General features: G+C 40.4%; 1 protein-coding gene across 1 annotated transcript in view; it reads left to right on the top strand.

Annotated features, from left to right (window-relative positions):
• Positions 1–6,578: 6,578 nt before the first annotated feature.
• The window catches only part of cpd.S (carboxypeptidase D S homeolog), a 39,940-nt gene continuing 28,109 nt past the window's right edge, over positions 6,579–18,409 (top strand). The window contains exons 1-2 of the mRNA XM_041583329.1: positions 6,579–7,462; positions 10,861–11,105. Of these exons, the coding sequence (XP_041439263.1) occupies positions 6,846–7,462; positions 10,861–11,105 (862 nt within the window). The 5' untranslated portion in view covers positions 6,579–6,845. The remainder of the gene's footprint in view (positions 7,463–10,860; positions 11,106–18,409) is intronic.

An 18,409-nucleotide genomic window follows, 5' to 3' on the forward strand; every position in this document is an offset into this window, starting at 1 on the left:
GTGGAAATTGAAAAAAGTCTATATGGCACAGGTTAAATAGTGGATAACATATAATACCATTATGTTCTACAGATCTTATCTGCTGTGTAACCTGAGCCTTTTCTCCTTTGAATGGCTGTCCCATTGCTACACAGCAGCTTATTTAAATAAATGATAGTGTTTCTAAAGCACAAACACCAGTTTTACTCATAGGCCTATGAGTAAGTGCCCCAGTAGGCACAAACGCGTTAGACGTTCATCTGTATTGTATCCTAATAAATGGATTTGAACATTTAACCACTTTTTTGGTTTATTGCCTTTGAAAAAAACACACTCTTTGTTTTGGTATTTTATACATGCACCCATAGACTGGGATGAACTGTGAGTATTTTTTCGTCTCTGTAATATACCCATTTATTAACTTCATTATTATTTTTGTGGTAGTGCCACAAATTGGCTTTTTGCACCTTTTTTCCATATGCTGTTTGCACTGACAGACACAGCATGTACCTATCAGAGCAAACACAGAACAGATTTCAGTGTGAAATTACGCAAACTATGGGAAAGATCCGAGAGGCCTAGAAAATCCAGCAATCAGCTCAGCCCTGTAACTTTTATTAGAAATGTTGGCATTTTATTAATGATCTGTTAACATAACTACTAAGCCTTTAAAGTGAGTTTGCACTCCCAGTACTTCCCGTGTTTCCTGCTCTACACTCCTAGTGCTCTCCATAATCCATATTACACATAATTTAAGTAAACCATGAACCTATCCTTTAGCCAGTAGTGGCCAATAACATCAGCTTTAAACTATAACATAAACTAAATAAACTATTGTAACCTTGAAAACACAAATAATATCTTCATAAGAATAATTCATTAAGAGTAATGAAGTGATTCAGAGTTGGACTGGCCCACAGGGATACCAGGAAAACTCCCGGTGGGCCAAGGTGTCAGTGGCCCCTCTTGCTGCTAAACTTTTGGCCTATTTCATGGCCTTTCCCTATTCTATGAGAACAAAGAGACTAAATAATTATATACCACCCAACATTTTGGAAGTAAAAAGAGGGACAAAAATTTTTTTCCCGCACGTAGCGCAGCAATTTTTTGACCACACCCCTTTCTGTGGCCACACCCCTAATTACCATGTTTGTTTTACAAAATTTTGGCAGGTTATGAAAGTTTGAAAATATTTCTCCTTATCTAAACTTTGTTTTTGTGTCTCAAAATTGTTACAAAGTATCTTATTTGCACCTGTTAGCTGTTCTGGGCTCTCTGCTAAAAGCCAATTAAGTGAGAAACTTTGTTTCTTTTTCTGGCTGTTCAGTGCAGAGAAAAGAGGGACTTTCCAGTACAAATGAGGGACTGCGGGTTGAGCTGTCAAAAGAGGGACCGTCCCTCTGAAAAAGGGACAGTTGGGAGGTATGTTTTGGAATAATAGATTATAGTATGTAAAGAAAACAAACTAGCAGAATAGAGGTTGATTGAGGAGATAAAGAATATTAGTACTGAGAGTGGGCCCCTGGTCTAAGGTTTTTGGGTGGGCCCCTGGTGTCCCAGTCCGACACTGAAGTAATTACTTTGTAGGCACACAAAAGGAAACTGAAAAGTTATGTCGCCCTCTAGTGTTAAATAAAGAAAATGCACAGTGTACTTTTCTTATAAAAGAAAAATGAAAGTCCTAAATCTGTTCTATTGTCTAAAATAGTTAAATATTAAGTAATATTCAAATAGTTACTTAATCTTTTATCTTTTCCAGTGAATTATATTCTGACACTCTGAATTAGAAGTGGTGTTTATATCTGCATCAAGAGATCACAGTGCTACGCAATATGTTGGCGCTATATAAATACATGTTAATAATAATAATTAAGCGTAAATACTAAAGCAAAGAAAATAATTTTTATATGGTCTCCCTGCACAAACCCCAGTCCAAGGGTTACCAGTAACGGAAAAAATCACTAAAGTAAGGAGGCCACTAACAATAAGTATAGTAGCAAGAGTAATTGTAAAATTTAAAGATAGTTTATTAGGACATGTATAGCCTAACACAAAATGTGAATTGTGCCAAAGGAATGGACGGCACTCCACGTGAAGAGGGAAAAAAATCTTTATTGCAAGCTCTGCAGGGATCAAACGGCCCTACCCGTTTCGGGATACAATCCCTTAACAATAGGCATACAGCATAGTGACCCCTGCTGGTTTCACATAATATTACTGTTAAAATGATTTATTTTCATCTTTATAATAAAACCAACATCCAAAAGGTAAGAACCTCAATAGTACTTTAAAATAACATGCTGTAATGCGAATTGTTAAATGGCTAATATATAGTTAATTTGGCCACTAGGTGGCAGTAAGTTTCAATACTGATACGTTTCTATAAAAATCATATGAACGTATAAAAGAGTTGCTGCATGCTAAATAATTACCTCCAAAAGCCCCTCAAACTGCTTAATACCGCTTAAAATGTGAAATACAGAACTTAAAATGAGGAACTTGATGGATGTGGGAGTTTTATGGGTTATGAAGAGGTCTCAGCAATAAACTTGAACTGTTTATGAAAAAATCTTAATACCTCGTGTCTCAAGATTACACCCTGATGTGCCAGATTTCAGCCTTTTTCAGCAGGATTCAGATTCATCTCAGATCAAGTGCCTGGCCGAACTGAATCTGAATCCTTAAAATCATGTGACTTTTCATCCCACAAATAAGGAAATATCTGGAAATACTAGTAAGTCACCCATGGATACAGGCACAGATAGAATCTTTTATTTTAGTAACCTGTCTGATTAAATGATCCATTGCCATGGTACAAAAACAGCCCCATGCTGAAGAGCTAATTACTGTTTGTCCTGCTAACAAACCTGCAATCAGAGGACTCTTTGTGTGGGAGTTGAAACAATAACCTTCCTGTCCTGACCCAAAACCAGCCCTGTGGCCAAAAGTGTACAAAACAGGACAGTGAGAATCACAATGGCTAAATCCAGCAGTTAGTAGCCTGTTGAAATAATGTTAAAGGAGAAGTAAACCCCTTATTAAAAAAAAAACCTACCCCCCTACCCTACATAGACCAGCCTAGCCTAGATGCTACCTCGGGCAAATGCCCCTAACTTTTTACTTACCCCTTAGTGCAGATTCTGGTTATTGGAGTTCACGGCAGCCATCTTTTCTTCTTCAGTTTTCATCAGGAAGTAAGTTCCGTATCAGCGCATCCTCAGTTAGAGCAGTCTTTGGGTTTTTGTCAACTGCGCATGCGCTGAAAGTCACGAAAATTGCCGAAGCGCCAGAAGAAGACCCAATGTAGGGTTTCTTCTGCGCCTTTGGTGATATAATATGTTATTGTACGGTTATTGTACTACAGTAAACATGGTCAGACTGAGCTGGCTGGACACCGGGAAAAAAATCCTTGTGGGCCCCTTGGACCTGCTACTCACTCAATTGCTACTCTGGTGTAAATTGCTGCTCTTGATGTAAAGGCAAAAATAATAAAATCCCATTTTTACTTTCCTTAATGAAAAAGACATCTATCTCCAATGTGTACCAGTGCTGGGCATGCTGTATATCAGTGTCGGACTGGGCCACCAGGATACCAGGATAACTCCCGGGGGGCCCAGGGGTCAGTGGGCCTTTTGCTTCTAACCATTTGGCCTATTTCATGGTCATTCCCTATTTCTTTATGGGGCCTAATAATGGAAGAATAGAGTATAGTATGTAGAGATAAAAGAGTAGGAGAAAAAAAGGTTGAATGAGGAGAGGAGGAATAATAGTTTGTAAAGTGGGCCTATAGCCTAAGGGTTTCTGGTGGGCACCTGGCATCCCAGTCTAACACTGCTGTATATAAAGGCTTAAATAGCCAAATGTCGGCGTCTCCATTGCCTTATGGTTCCGGGTTCTTCCATGATGCAGCATCCGGTCTCCAAGTTCCGTATTACCTCAAGCTGGCGGAAGTGCGGTACTATTTTGCCCTAAGCATTTATGTCCCTGACGAAGCTGTGTAAGCAGCGAAACGCGTAGGGTTGCAAAGGTGGAAGGTGGTGTGTAGTGTTGTCATCTGGCCGCCAGTATTTTACTAATGGTTCATCCCAATGATATTAATAGGGAATAAAGATAAATATATAGGAAGGTCAGTGATCCCAATGTTATTAATAGGGAATAAAGATAAATATATAGGAAGGTCAGTGATCCCAATGATATTAATAGGGAATAAAGATAAATATATAGGAAGGTCAGTGATCCCAATGTTATTAATAGGGAATAAAGATAAATATATAGGAAGGTCAGTGATCCCAATGTTATTAATAGGGAATAAAGATAAATATATAGGAAGGTCAGTGATCCCAATGTTATTAATAGGGAATAAAGATAAATATATAGGAAGGTCAGTGATCCCAATGTTATAAATAGGGGAATAAAGATAAATATATAGGAAGGTCAGTGATCCCAATGTTATTAATAGGGAATAAAGATAAATATATAGGAAGGTCAGTGATCCCAATGTTATTAATAGGGAATAAAGATAAATATATAGGAAGGTCAGTGATCCCAATGTTATTAATAGGGAATAAAGATAAATATATAGGAAGGTCAGTGATCCCAATGTTATTAATAGGGAATAAAGATAAATATATAGGAAGGTCAGTGATCCCAATGTTATTAATAGGGAATAAAGATAAATATATAGGAAGGTCAGTGATCCCAATGTTATTAATAGGGAATAAAGATAAATATATAGGAAGGCCAGGTTTTTTTTTTGAGAAAAGGTGACAACCCTAGTGGTGTGAGTAGCTCCCACTTTTCCCAACGTAGATTTAGATAGGCAGGTTTTGCACGGAGGGAAGGTTGGAAGCGAGGGAAGGGAAATATCGGCTACTTTCGTTATTTTACATAATTACAATGCGTGAATAATATGGATACCAAAGCCTGAACACTAAGGGACAGATTTATCAAGGGTCGAATTTCGAAGTAGAAAGTACTTCGAAATTCGACCATCGAATTGAAATACTTCGACTTCGAATATCGAAGTTTTATTATTTTTCAGCAAAATTGGCCATCCCGTGATCGAAGGATTTAATCATTCGATCGAATGATTTTACGATTCTAAAGACTTAGAAAAATGTTGTAGAAGGTCCCCATAGGCTAACATAGGACTTCGGCAGGTTTAAGATGGCGAAGTATTGAAGTTGACGTTTTTTAAAGAGACAGTACTTCCATTTCCGAAGTCGTAGGATTTTACTTCGAATCAAAGTCGTAGTATACTATTCGATGGTCGAAGTATCCAAAAAATTACTTCGAAATTCGAAGTTTTTTTCTTCACAAATTCACTTCGACCCTTAGTAAATCTGCCCCTAAATATTAGAACCACCGCTGTTCCACTATGCAGGTTTTAAAGTAGGTGTTATTCTAAGGACCTGGTCCTGCACGGCTATGATATGAACAAGCAGTGAGTCGTTGTTGGTATGGGCAGTATTTTTAAATTGGAATATTGATGAAATGGTTTTAGTTACATTGGTACAACTGCTCTCTGAACTAGTTCACTTGTTAGAACAGGAGGGAACTGTGTGTTTTGAATACATTTTGTCCTAGTTTCTTTCAGTTTTGCTTCAGCACATCTGTAAATATATTTGATATTCCCTCAAGCGATGTCAGAGCCTCTCCTGCCAATATTCCAACAACAAGTTGCTTTGTGACAGACTTGGAAAGATCAATCAAACAAAATAAAGACTTGGAAAGATCACCACAGGAGTGCGCGAGGCATTGTGGGAAATGGAGTCCTACGTTTGATCAGTAAGATTTCTTTAAAGGGATACTGTCATGGGAAAAAAAAATTTTTCCAAAATGAATCAGTTAATAGGGCTGCTCCAGCAAAATTCTGCACTGAAATCCATTTCTCAAAAGAGCAAACAGATTTTTTTATATTCAATTTTGAAATCTGACATGGGGCTAGACATTTTGTCAATTTCCCAGCTGCCCCTGGTCATGTGACTTGTGCCTGCACTTTAGCAGAGAAATGCTTTCTGGCAGGCTGCTGTTTTTCCTTCTCAATGTAACTGAATGTGTCTCAGTGGGACATGGGTTTTTACTATTGAGTGTTGTTCTTAGATCTACCAGGCAGCTGTTATCTTGTGTTAGGGAGCTGCTATCTGGTTACCTTCCCATTGTTCTGTTGTTTGGCAGCTGGGGGGGGGGAAAGGAGGGGGTGATATCACTCCAACTTGCAGTACAGCAGTAAAGAGTGACTGAAGTTTATCAGAGCACAAGTCACATGACTGGGGGCAGCTGGGAAATTGACAAAATGTCTAGCCCCATGTCAGATTTCAAAATTGAATATAAAAAAATCAGTTTGCTCTTTTGAGAAATGGATTTCAGTGCAGAATTCTGCTGGTGCAGCACTATTAACTGATTCGTTTTGAAAAAAAAATGTTTTTTCCCATGACAGTATCACTTTAATAATGAGCTAATTAACTGCATGAACTCGTTGGCGACAAAGGAGACTTTTTACTCCACGCAGTTTCCAGCAGATGGCGGTCCTATTATTAGCAAGGCATTGGTCAGGAATGGACAGCTATTTTTTTTTTCGTGCGGGGGGGGCGGAGATTATAAAGTAAAGCGTGCGTCTCTGTTGTTATCCACACACCGGAAATGGATTGGTAGAACTTTGACTGGAACGCAGGTCTGGCTCTAGACGCAGGACGGAAACGGGGCATGGAATATAGAACGCAGTGCGACGGGTGCACTGGGAAGACAGGAAGTGGGGCACAACTAAGGCAATGCGAATGTCAGCGCGGTTGCTAGGCGCAGAGCGGAAGTGAGGCTTGTGGAGCAGGTGTGCGGTATTTGCCGCTGGTTAGTGTGAGTACAGCAGTATGGATAACCCGGCTTTTCCCTGCCTGTGCGCTCTGTTGTTGTTGTTGGGGACCCTGTGCCCGGTGTGTCCCTCCGCCACTAAGAAAGACATGTTGGATTACTCGGAGACGCACGACCATTATTATAACTATAAACAACTGACTGATCTTCTCCGAGCCCTTGAACAGGCGCACCCGGAACTCGCCAGCTTGGGCAGCCTGGGCCGCTCGGTGGAGGGGAGAGAGTTGTGGTACATGAGACTCACTGTAGAACCCCACGCGGTGCCCCCGGAGCGGCCGAAGTTTAAGTACGTGGGGAACATGCACGGGGATGAGACGGTGTCCCGCCAGGTGCTCATTTACCTCACACAATACCTGTTGGCTCAGTACGGCCGGGACGAGCGCGTCACTCACCTGCTCAACGGCACCGACGTGTACATCGTGCCCAGCCTCAACCCCGACGGCTTCGAGAAGTCCCAGCCAGGAGACTGCGGGGGGGACAAGGGAGGCAGGAACAACGCCAACAACAAAGACCTCAACCGAAGCTTCCCCGACCAATTCTCCCCGGACAGTGACCCGCCAGATGCCTCCCTGGTGCCCGAGGTAACTGCCATGATCAGCTGGATCCGGAGCAACAGGTAAACAACCTCTAGTCTCCTCTACCTGTTCAACCTTTCAGTTGGTCTACATTATTCATTGTCTTACGTTTCTGCATTATTCTGCCAAGCTGTAATATTCCGCTGAAAATGTTATCCCACTGTTGGGGGTCACTGACCCTGGCAAAAAAAAAAAGGCTAGTATTGTGAGCAGGGCCGCCATTAGAAATCACTGGGCCCCGTACAACAACATTAGCGCCCCACCCCATCCTGCCCACACTAGCGCCCAAGCCCCACCCCATCTCGCCCACTCCAACCAAGCCCCACCTCATCTCGCCCACTCCAACCAAGCCCCTCCCCATCTTACCCACACTAGTGCCCCACCCCATCCCGCCCACTCCAACCAAGCCCCACCCCATCCCAACCACTCCACCCAAGCCCCACCCCATCCCGCCCAAAGACCACACAGACATCAGCGCTAAAAAAGTAACCCCCACACACAAGTTATAAAAAGCCATTGATGGTCAGGGCCCCCTTATAAGTTAAAAAAAAAAAACATTGGCGCCAAGGTCTCCCTTACAAGTTAAAAAAAAAATTGTGCCCCCAAAAATTTAAAAACAAACAAAAAACATTGGTGCCACGGCCCCCCTCACAAGTTAAAAAAAAAAAAAACATTGGTGGCAGGGGCCTATAGAATATTAAAATAATACATTGGTGGCCAGGGGATTAAAAAAAACCCACATTGGTGTTCAGTAGAATTGAACTTGTGGCTTCAGCACTTCAACTTTGCCTCCTTTCGTGACTTTGGGTCTTTTCACAGCTTCAGGCCCCCCTTCATGTCCGGGACACTTGTCCCCCCTGATTGTGAGGCTTCATCTGTATTGTTAATTATCTATCCTTTCCTTTAGATCAGTGATCCCCCCCCCCCAAGAGCAAGCAATGTAGTATTCACCAACTCATTGAATATTGCTGGCATTGCAAATTTACCGGCAATGTAGTTGCTGGTAAATTTGTAATACCCTTAAAAAAAAAAAAGCTATTGGCCTTCCCCCAATTCGCTCAAAACTTTCCTTTTTTTCCAGCCTTCTGGCCATCGTCCAACGTTGCTCCCCCCTTTTGTGGCACAGTACGTAGCTCCTCCTTTTGCATCACGGACTGCCCCTTTTGTTCCCGCCCCCAACACTCTGGTAAAAACTTTCTAAAAAGGTGGCAACCCTAGTCACAGCTCATAATTGGCATCAGTGTTCCCTCTAAATGTGGCCGTACACAATGAGATCCGCTCGTTTGGCGATGTTGCCAAACGTGCGTATATGCCCACAGTGCGGTGGATGATAGCGGGCTGATCTGATGGTGTGCCCTAGAGCCCAATGACCGGATCAGAATGAAGGCAATACTGGCGGTTGGATCGCAGGACGGCATCAATGAACAGATGCGGCCGCGATCCGACTGGATTTTTTTACTCTGCCCGATCGACATCTGGCTGACTTTTGGTCAGATATTAACCAGGGAAGCCCGTCAGATGGCCCCACACATGGCCCAATAAGCTGCAGACTCGGTCTGTGAGGAGCTTTTATCGGCCTGTGTATGGGGGCCTCAAGGTGTGCGCTCATGCACGCAGATTGAAAGTTTACACACTATATTTTTGCACACACAGCCAAGACAGAATTACAGGGAACATTGGCATCAGCAGGAACTTTTTTTTTCATGCTTAGGTTGCCCTATGGCTTTTTTAACATTTGTGGCTTACGAATAAAAAAGGTTGGGGACTATACATCCTTCAGTCTGACTTTCATCGGCACTACCTTATCACTAGGGTCATAAATCCCTAGCACCCCACATAGCCGCTGCACAACAAATAAGCAAATGTTTTGCAAAACTGCAGGATATAAAACACTAATGGAAAATTGTACTGGAATGCTGCTCTGTCTCTCATACAGCGACACTGCAGGGCTAAGGCTGGACAAGGATGGATAGTAATAAAGTAAGTAATGGCATGTGAGATCTTTGTGTCTGGCACAACATGTTCATTCTTGCATATATAATATACCTATTGATTATGTAAAGACTATAACATTTCTGCCAGCAGCTAACCGGTTGGGTTGCAGATTAACTAGAAAGTCCAAGATGGTAAAAATACAAGTTGTGGGCTAATCTTTTGGGTGTTGGTTTGTCTGATTAGACCCACACAAGATTCTAGACAGGGTTTACCCGGCAACTACATAGTCTTAAAGGCTGAATGGATCTGTGATCAGTATGGAAGGCCACCTCCCATTAAGTCAATTTTAAGCAAATAATTCTATTTTTTTTTTTTTTTAAAAATGATCTCCTTTTTCTCTGTAATAACTTTCCAATATACAGTTGCTTGGTTCCATTTGTATAGAGCTGGAGTTGCCAACCTTTTTTACACATGAGCCACGTGTGTCAATTGTAAAAATAAGTCTTTCTGAGGACGGCTCGCGTTTAAGAGCCGAAACGTTGAAATAAACACATATTCTATTTTCACAATCTAAGACCTATGAGTGCAGACTTTTGTTGCATATAGAGAGAGAGAGAGAGAGCGTGTGTGTGTGTGTGAGAGTGACTAGAGTGGTAGCCGAAACGTTAGTTGTTTTTTGATCCAAAAAACACTTGAAAATGTATTTTAAGACCTGTGAGTGCAAGCTTCATCCGTTGCTGTATGTCTACTTATTGGGCTTTTTGCACCCAGGTAAAATCGACCATGTGACAAGCTGTGCTGGCTTCCACAACCATATATATATATATATATATATATATATATATATATATATATATATATATATATATATATATATATATATATATATATATATATATATATAATCAAAACAGGGGGGTTGTGGGAGCACTCTAAAGGCTTTAAAGTATATATATATAAGTATAATAAATGCTATTGCATATGTACCCAAAACAGGGGTTATTTTGTTACAAAGTTATGATCATAAAATTGATAAGCCACCATACCACGTCAATGTAAACCCCGAATGGCGGTCCCTAACTTATTTTATTTTTTATGTGCATTCTAGCATTACCTGTAATCAATGTCCGTTGAACGCTGTTTTTTCACTGAGGGCTAAAACAACCCCCTGTTTTGATCTTGTGTGTGTGTGTATATATATATATATATAGATAGATAGATAGATATCTCTCATTTCAAAAAAGAACTGCACTCACAGGACTTGATTATAGTGCGAAATAATTTTTTTTGTTTATTTCAACGTTTCGGCTCCTAACTCAAGCCGTCTTCAGGAAGACTTCCTGTGAACTGTGATTTGGTATTATGTTGGTAAACATCAACAGAATAGCAACAATACCCAGGGAGGGATATAAAGCACAAAGAGATGCAGTATTGCCTTTTTTTTTTTAAACTTTCCAGTGTAATTGTTTTCTGAAAGTATGCCTTGACTTCACATCTGTTTCAGGTTTGTTCTGTCTGGCAACCTTCATGGTGGCTCTGTGGTTGCAAGTTACCCTTATGATGATTCACGCCAACATAGTATCCCTGGCCACTACAGCAGATCATCTGATGACAAAGTTTTTAAGTACCTGGCAAAAGCCTTTGCTGAAAACCATCCTATAATGAAGACTGGCCATCCAAAGTGTGAGGGAGAAGATGAGTTTTTTCAAGATGGCATAACCAATGGTGCTCAGTGGTATGACGTTTCAGGTAAATATAGTGACAGTAAGTAACATGATTTTTGTGATTTAGTTTTTATTTCTAAATTACGCTGTTTACACTGCAAGTAATTCACTCTACAATATAAAATGTCATTCCTGAAACAAGTGTATTTTTTAGTTGTACTATTGGTGTGTAGGTGCATCTCAGGCCTTTTGCCTGGTCATGTGCTTTCAGAAAGAGCCAGCACTTTAGGATGTAACTGCTTTCTGGCAGGCTGTTGTTTCTGCTACTCAATGTAACTGAAGGAGTCTCAGTGGGACCTGGATTTTACTATTGAGTGTTGTTCTTAGATCTACCAGGCAGCTGTTATCTTGTGTTAGGGAGCTGCTATCTGGTTACCTTCCCATTGTTCTGTTGTTAGGCTGCTGGGGGAAAGGGAGGGGGTGATATCACTCCAACTTGCAGTAAAGAGTGACTGAAGTTTATCAGAGCACAAGTCACATGACTGGGGGCAGCTGGGAGACTGACAATATGTGTAGCCCAATGTCAGATTTCAAAATGAAATATAAAAAAATCTGTTTGCTCTTTTGAGAAATGGATTTCAGTTCAGGTTTCTGCTGGAGCAGCACTATTAACTGATTATTAAATAGATTTACAGCAGTTAAACTGAGACAATCTGAAATACATTTATGCATAAAACTGGGTATGTATTAGGGAATATAAAGGTTTTTTCCCGTCTTTTATACCATGTCCCCTTGTAGAAAAAATACCTGTACCTTCAGGGCTGAAAGTATTGGTAGGCAGAAGAGGCACCTGCCTAGGCCACACCTTTTGCACATGGGGGGGGGGCAAGGCTTTTGGCCAGGTTGCCTAGGGCACTTGGTCGGCTTGGCCCACCTCTACGACCTGTAATTGTCAGTGCAAAACTGAAACAATAGTACATGCTGTTCTAGTTTAAGCTACAGAATTTGAAATTAAGCACCCTGTCAAACCTTTGATTCACCTACTTTAGAGATAAAATGAGATCAGCGAAGTTTCCCTGCATGAAGAATGAATATTAGCCGCTGTATTGGCTACCATTGGTAACAAGTTATTTATCTGTAAGGGAAATGGCCCACTTGGCATTTTATGAGCACATTATAGCTATCAAATCTGTCCTATCGCTTTTTGTTTATTTGAGGAGCTGTTTAACCAATGCCGTGAGCTCTAGTTATTGTAGCATTCCATTATCTCTTAGGGTCAGGGCACACAGGCAGATTCAGGGAGATTAGACGTCCGGCGACAATCTCTTCTTCTTCGGAGCGACTAATCTCCCGAACTGCCTCCCCTGCCTTCCCGCCAGCTAAAATGCAATTCGTTTTCCGAAGTCGGAAAACGAATTGCGCCTTGTGCCATCCCGCCGGCGATTTGCATTTTAGCCGGCGAGGAGGAAGTTTAAGTAGATTAATCGCCCCAAAGAAGAGGAGATTTGTCTCCGGGGCGACTAATCTCCCTGAGTCTGCCTGTGTGCCCTGACCCTTGGGGTAAGGTCATACTGGGAGATTCGAGGGAGATTTAGTTGCCAGGCGACTAATCGCCTCTTCTTTGGGGCGACTGCTTTCCCCTACCTTCCACTGCTAGAATGAAAAATGGTCAGTGGTATGGTACTCACGGCGCTTCGTTTTCCGAAGTCGTCCGAAGTTTCCTCATGGGGCGACTTTGGAAAACGAATCGGAGCGAGTGCCATGCCGCTTGCAATTTTTCATTCTAGCAGGGGAAAGCAGTTCGAGGAGATTAGTCGCCGGGCAACTAAATCTCCCCGAATCTCCCAGTGTGACCTTACCCATATAGAACACCATATGAGACAAAAGGAACCGCATGGGGGCATACATAGGAAATTGCCTTGACTACTATATTTCGCTTTGTCATGTTTTGTAGCTCTCCATATATGATGTGTGTGTTGAGAGGTTTTTTTGGTACTTTTAATGTAGCCTTTATACTGAGCATAACATCAATACTTTCAACTTGGGACGCAAGAAACCTATTTTATATAACAGTTTTATATTTCTCACATTTTAATGTACAAATTAGGGTTCTGATAGGTTTCCCTGTTTTGCGGACTCTTTCATTTTTAAAAGCTAAAATTCAGGGAGGCTTAGCAGATCATACAGCAGCCATATTCAGTGATATAAAGCGTCAAGCAAAAGTACAAATTTAGCATTTGCTGCCATTTAAAAGAAGTTCAAGTTGATATAATTTGTTATAAGTCTGATCTTTCAGTGGATATGTATACTTTAAACTTCCTGTTAATATAGAATCATCACTCATTTTGCTTAAAGGTTATTTAAATAAAACCGACAAAACATGACCTCTAGATGAGGAATGAGAGGCATTTACTACGGGGCACATTTACTAAGGGTCGAATATCGAGGGTTAATTAACCCTCGATATTCGACCATCGAAGTAAAATCCTTCCACATCGATCGAAGGAAAAATCTAATGATTAAATCCTTCGAATCAAACGATTCAAATTATTTTAATCCATTGATCGAACGATTTTCCTTCAATCAGAAATTGCTTAGAAAGCTTATGGGGAAGGTTCCCATAGGCTAACATTGGTGCTCCGTAGGTTTTAGGTGGTGAAGTAGGTTGTCAAAGTTTTTTTTAAAGAGACAGTACTTCGACTATCGAATGGTGGAATAGTCGAACGATTTTTACTTTGAATCGTTCGAGTTGTAGTCGATGGTCGAAGTAGCCAAAAAAAACCTTCGAAATTCAACTTTTTTTTCATTCTAATCCTTCACTCGAGCTTAGTAAATGTGCCCCTTCATGTGTGCTTTTTGTTAACAGTACAGTAGTAATGATTTTATTGCTTTGTTTACTTGCCAACTGTACTGTTTGCTCTCTCAGTCTCTGTTGGAGACATGGGTGGGTGGGATGTTAAAGGAGAAGGAAAGCTACAGAAGCAGTTTATTGCCAATAAATTAGCCACAATAGTACAAGCTATAACACTATATTTATTCTGCAGAATGCTTTACCATACCTGAGTAAACAGCTCTAGACAATATCTCTGTTTGTTTAGGATAGAAGCTGCCATATTAGCTTGGTGTGACATCACTTCCTGCCGGAGTCCCTCCCTGCTCACTCATAGCTCTGGGCTCAGATTACAGCAGGGAGACGAGGTGGAGGACTGAAAAGGGAGGGAGAGAGGAGCAAACTGAACATGCTCAAGCCCATGTCAAAAACAATAGAAGGGAAGAAATGTGCTGTTTCTTTTGAGGACTCAGAGCAGAATTACTTTGAGTGTTTACTGGTGTATTTATATAGACCTTTCTGATAAAGCTTACGTAATTTTAGCCTTTCCTTTAAGACAGAAGTTTAGTGACTCAGATGATTGCACCAGGATATCCTGGAAAAGAACCTTTGGTCTGGTGTAAGTTTAAAGTAAATAATATGACCAGCTGTACTTTCCTAATTGGTTTACTAACTTACAGTGAGGTCAGCAAAGCAAGTCTTATTATCACTGTCTGTGGTGCCCCATTTAACCCTTTCACTGCCGGCCAAGTTGGTACTTTTATTGCCAGACCATTTTTGAACATTTTGTGCTCTTTCACTTTAGGGGCCTTTCCTGGGGGGGGTCTTTTAGTTTACCCAGGAAAACAAGATATTTTTTTCAGGACCACCTAAGCTTTCAGAATATGCTAGAATTTTGTTGTAATTCCACTCCTGTAAAAAGATTTGGGCTTCTAAGTGTATAAAAAAACAAAAAACTTTCGCATGATACAAACGTAAATATCAGAAACATAATTTATTTTATGCACGAGAACACGGCAGATTTGGAAAGTTCTGTGTCTCCACAGAAACCAAATATATATAGTTTTATAGAGATTTCTCACTTCTCTAGATCAAAATCTAGAAGCCGCAAACTACCAAATTTCCAAAGCACCGCTCCACAAAACTGCATACATCTGATTTCAAGGCCAAACATTCCACTAACAGTAGGTTTACCCTACAAAACTACAAATTATTGGAAAGAACAGATTCTAATGATTTCAAAATGGGTAAATATATATTTGTACTCAAACCTACAAGTTGCAATTCTTTCCTGTGTTACATTTTTTAAAAATGACCTCAGTGTCCAGTCTACAGCACCGTTTCGCCAACATATCAATACATACCAAGATAAAAAAAAACCTAAACATGAAAGCACGGGGACCGCTGAACAGTTTGATGCCCAATATGCATAGGTACACCTAAGTATGTGGCGTATAGGGGCCCCAGAATGACGACACCCAATACGAGTTATCAGTTCTGTAATTCCAGCTACTGCAAAATCAGCATATTTACAGCATTTTTCAAGGGGCAAAAGTACAAAAATGTATGTTCACCCCATAAAACCATATATTTTTGGAAATTACACATTCTGACGAATCTAAAATGGGTATGTATGCCTTTCTACTCCAAAGTACCAAGCCGCAAAGCTTTCCTAAATTTGGCAATTTTTATGACATTTCCAAAAATCACCTCAATACTCCAAATCTGAAGCATCGTATCTCCCACATATCAATCGATACCAAGATAAAACTTTGGGGTCTGCTGAACAGTTTGATGCCCAATATGCATAGGTACACCTAAGAATGTGGCGTATCGGGGCCCCAAGGACGTAGACACCCCAAACGAGTTATCAGTTCTGTAATTCCAAATACTGCAAAATCGGCACATTTACAGCATTTTTCAAGGGGCAAAAGTACAAAAATGTATGTTCACCCCATAAAACCATATATTTTTGGAAAGTACACATTCTGACGAATCTAAAATGGGTATGTATGCCTTTCTACTCCAAAGTACCAAGCCGCAAAGCTTTCCTAAATTTGGCAATTTTTATGACATTTCCGAAAATCACCTCAATACTCCAAATCTGAAGCATCGTATCTCCCACATATCAATAGATACCAAGATAAAACTTTGGGGTCTGCTGAACAGTTTGATGCCCAATATGCATAGGTACACCTAAGAATGTGGCGTATCGGGGCCCCAAGGATGTAGACACCCCAAACGAGTTATCAGTTCTGTAATTCCAAATACTGCAAAATCAGCACATTTACAGCATTTGTTGAGGGGCAAAAGTACAAAAATGTATGTTCACCCCAGAAAACCATATATTTTTGGAAAGTACACATTCTGACGATGTAATTATGTCTTTCTACGCCAAACTGCCATACTGCAAAGCAATGCTAAAGGCAGCGGTTTTTATGACATTTCTGAAAATTGTCTAAAAATATTGCAATTGGCCGCATTTGTCTCACGTAATTTCGTACATACAATTGTAAAACACCCTAAATATTGACGACAAGGGTCTACTGAACAGTTTGATGCCCAATATGCATAGATATACCAAAGCAGCTGGCATGTGCGGACCCCAAAAATAATTAGTGCATTTGAATTTTCTTTGCTGTCTTTTCGCCTTCTGTGAAAATAGACGAGTGACTGTGTATTGTGCCACAAGACCCCCCTACTTGCGAAAACATTTTTTGTCCCTCTTTTTACTTTCAAAATGTTGGGAGGTAAACATGAAGCAGCAAGTGTATTTAGTTGTAATATTGGTGTGTAGGTGCATCTCAGGTCATTTTGCCTGGTCATGTGATTTCAGAAAGAGCCAGCACTTTAGGATGGAACTGCTTTCTGGCAGGCTGTTGTTTCTCCTGCTCAATGTTACTGAATGTGGACCTGGATTTTACTATTGAGTGCTGTTGTTAGATCTACCAGGCAGCTGTTATCTTGTGTTAGAGAGCTGTTATCTGGTTACCTTCCCATTGTTCTGTTGTTAGGCTGCTGGGGGGAAGGGAGGGATGATATCACTCCAACTTGCAGTAAAGAGTGACTGAAGTTTATTAGAGCACAAGTCACATGACTGGGGGCAGCTGGGAAACTGACAATATGTCTAGCCCCATGTCCGATTTCAAAATTAAATATAAAAAAAAATCTGTTTGCTCTTTTGAGAAATGGATTTCAGTGTAGAATTCTGCTGGAGCAGCACTATTAACTGCTCTAAAATTAGGAATGCACCAAATGCAGGATTCAGTTCATGTATAAGATATTTTTTTCAATTATGAAAATCTACCTGGAATAGCTCCATTTATACCAAGCAAATGGTACATTCCCTACTAACAATTGCATATACTGTAGCTGATTGTAGCCCTTTACACAACTGCTGTGTATTCCGAAAAATACTTGACGCATGAACCCTGCACTGGCCAGGGTTTGGTTTGTCAGGTCTCCGTACATTCATTTCCACTAGGAAATTGTGCCCTTCTGCCCTCGATACGTCAGCTGTGTGATCAGCCCACATTTAACGTTGGTTAACAGGCTGGAACAGATATTTGGAGATTAAGAAACCCTTCATATAGCAAATATTTGCATACAAGAGGAGGCTTTTCTTTCTTGAGCTGTGTAAATAAGTGAAAGAAGGACAAAATTATAATGAGCAAACAGAAAGGCATAACTAAACATACCCACCCCTTATGTATACCCAGGTTTATTTTCTATCCTGTAGCGGGTGATTGCTTCCAGGCACACACACATACCTATTACACAACATCTGCAGACTCTTACTTCCCATGTTTTTATTCAGCCTTTGATGCATATATATCAAGAAGGTTTTTTGATTTTTTTTTGTACAAAGAATAACCCTTTAAATACAGTTAAAAGACAGACTTTTTACACCACCACATTAAAGTGTCATCTAAAGTATACCAGAGATATGTTATAAATCCTTACCAGAGTTTTGTTTGTGCAGGTTTGGGATCCGTTGTCCGCAAACCCGTTATCCAGAAAGCTCCAAATTACAGAAAGGCTGTCTCCCATAGACGCCATTTTATCCAAATAATCAAAAATTTTAAAAATTATTTCCTTTTTCTGGGTAATAATGAAACCGTACCTTGTGCTTGATCCAAATCATTAATTCTTATTGAAAGCAAAACAATCCTATTGGGTTGATGTAATATTTGCAGGATATTCTAGTAGACCTAAGGTATGAAGATCCAAACTACAAAAAGATCAGTTATCCAGAAAACTTCCCATTATGGAAAGGTCCATCTCCCATAGATGACTTTTATCTCAATTTTTTTTAAATGATTTCCTTTTTCTGTGTAATAATAAAACAGTAGCTTGTACTTGATCCCAACTAAGATATAATTAATCCTTATTGGAAGTAAAACCAGCCTATTGGCTTTATTTAATGGTTACATGATTTTCTAGTGCGCTTAAGATATGAAGATCCAAATTGCAGAAAGATCTGTTATCTGAAAAGCACCAGGTCCTGAGCATTGTGCATAAGAGGTCCCATACTTGTATATATAATCCCCTAGTTCAAG

This window comes from Xenopus laevis, chromosome 2S (assembly GCF_017654675.1).
Source record: "Xenopus laevis strain J_2021 chromosome 2S, Xenopus_laevis_v10.1, whole genome shotgun sequence".
In the NCBI taxonomy this organism is placed as follows: domain Eukaryota; kingdom Metazoa; phylum Chordata; class Amphibia; order Anura; family Pipidae; genus Xenopus; species Xenopus laevis.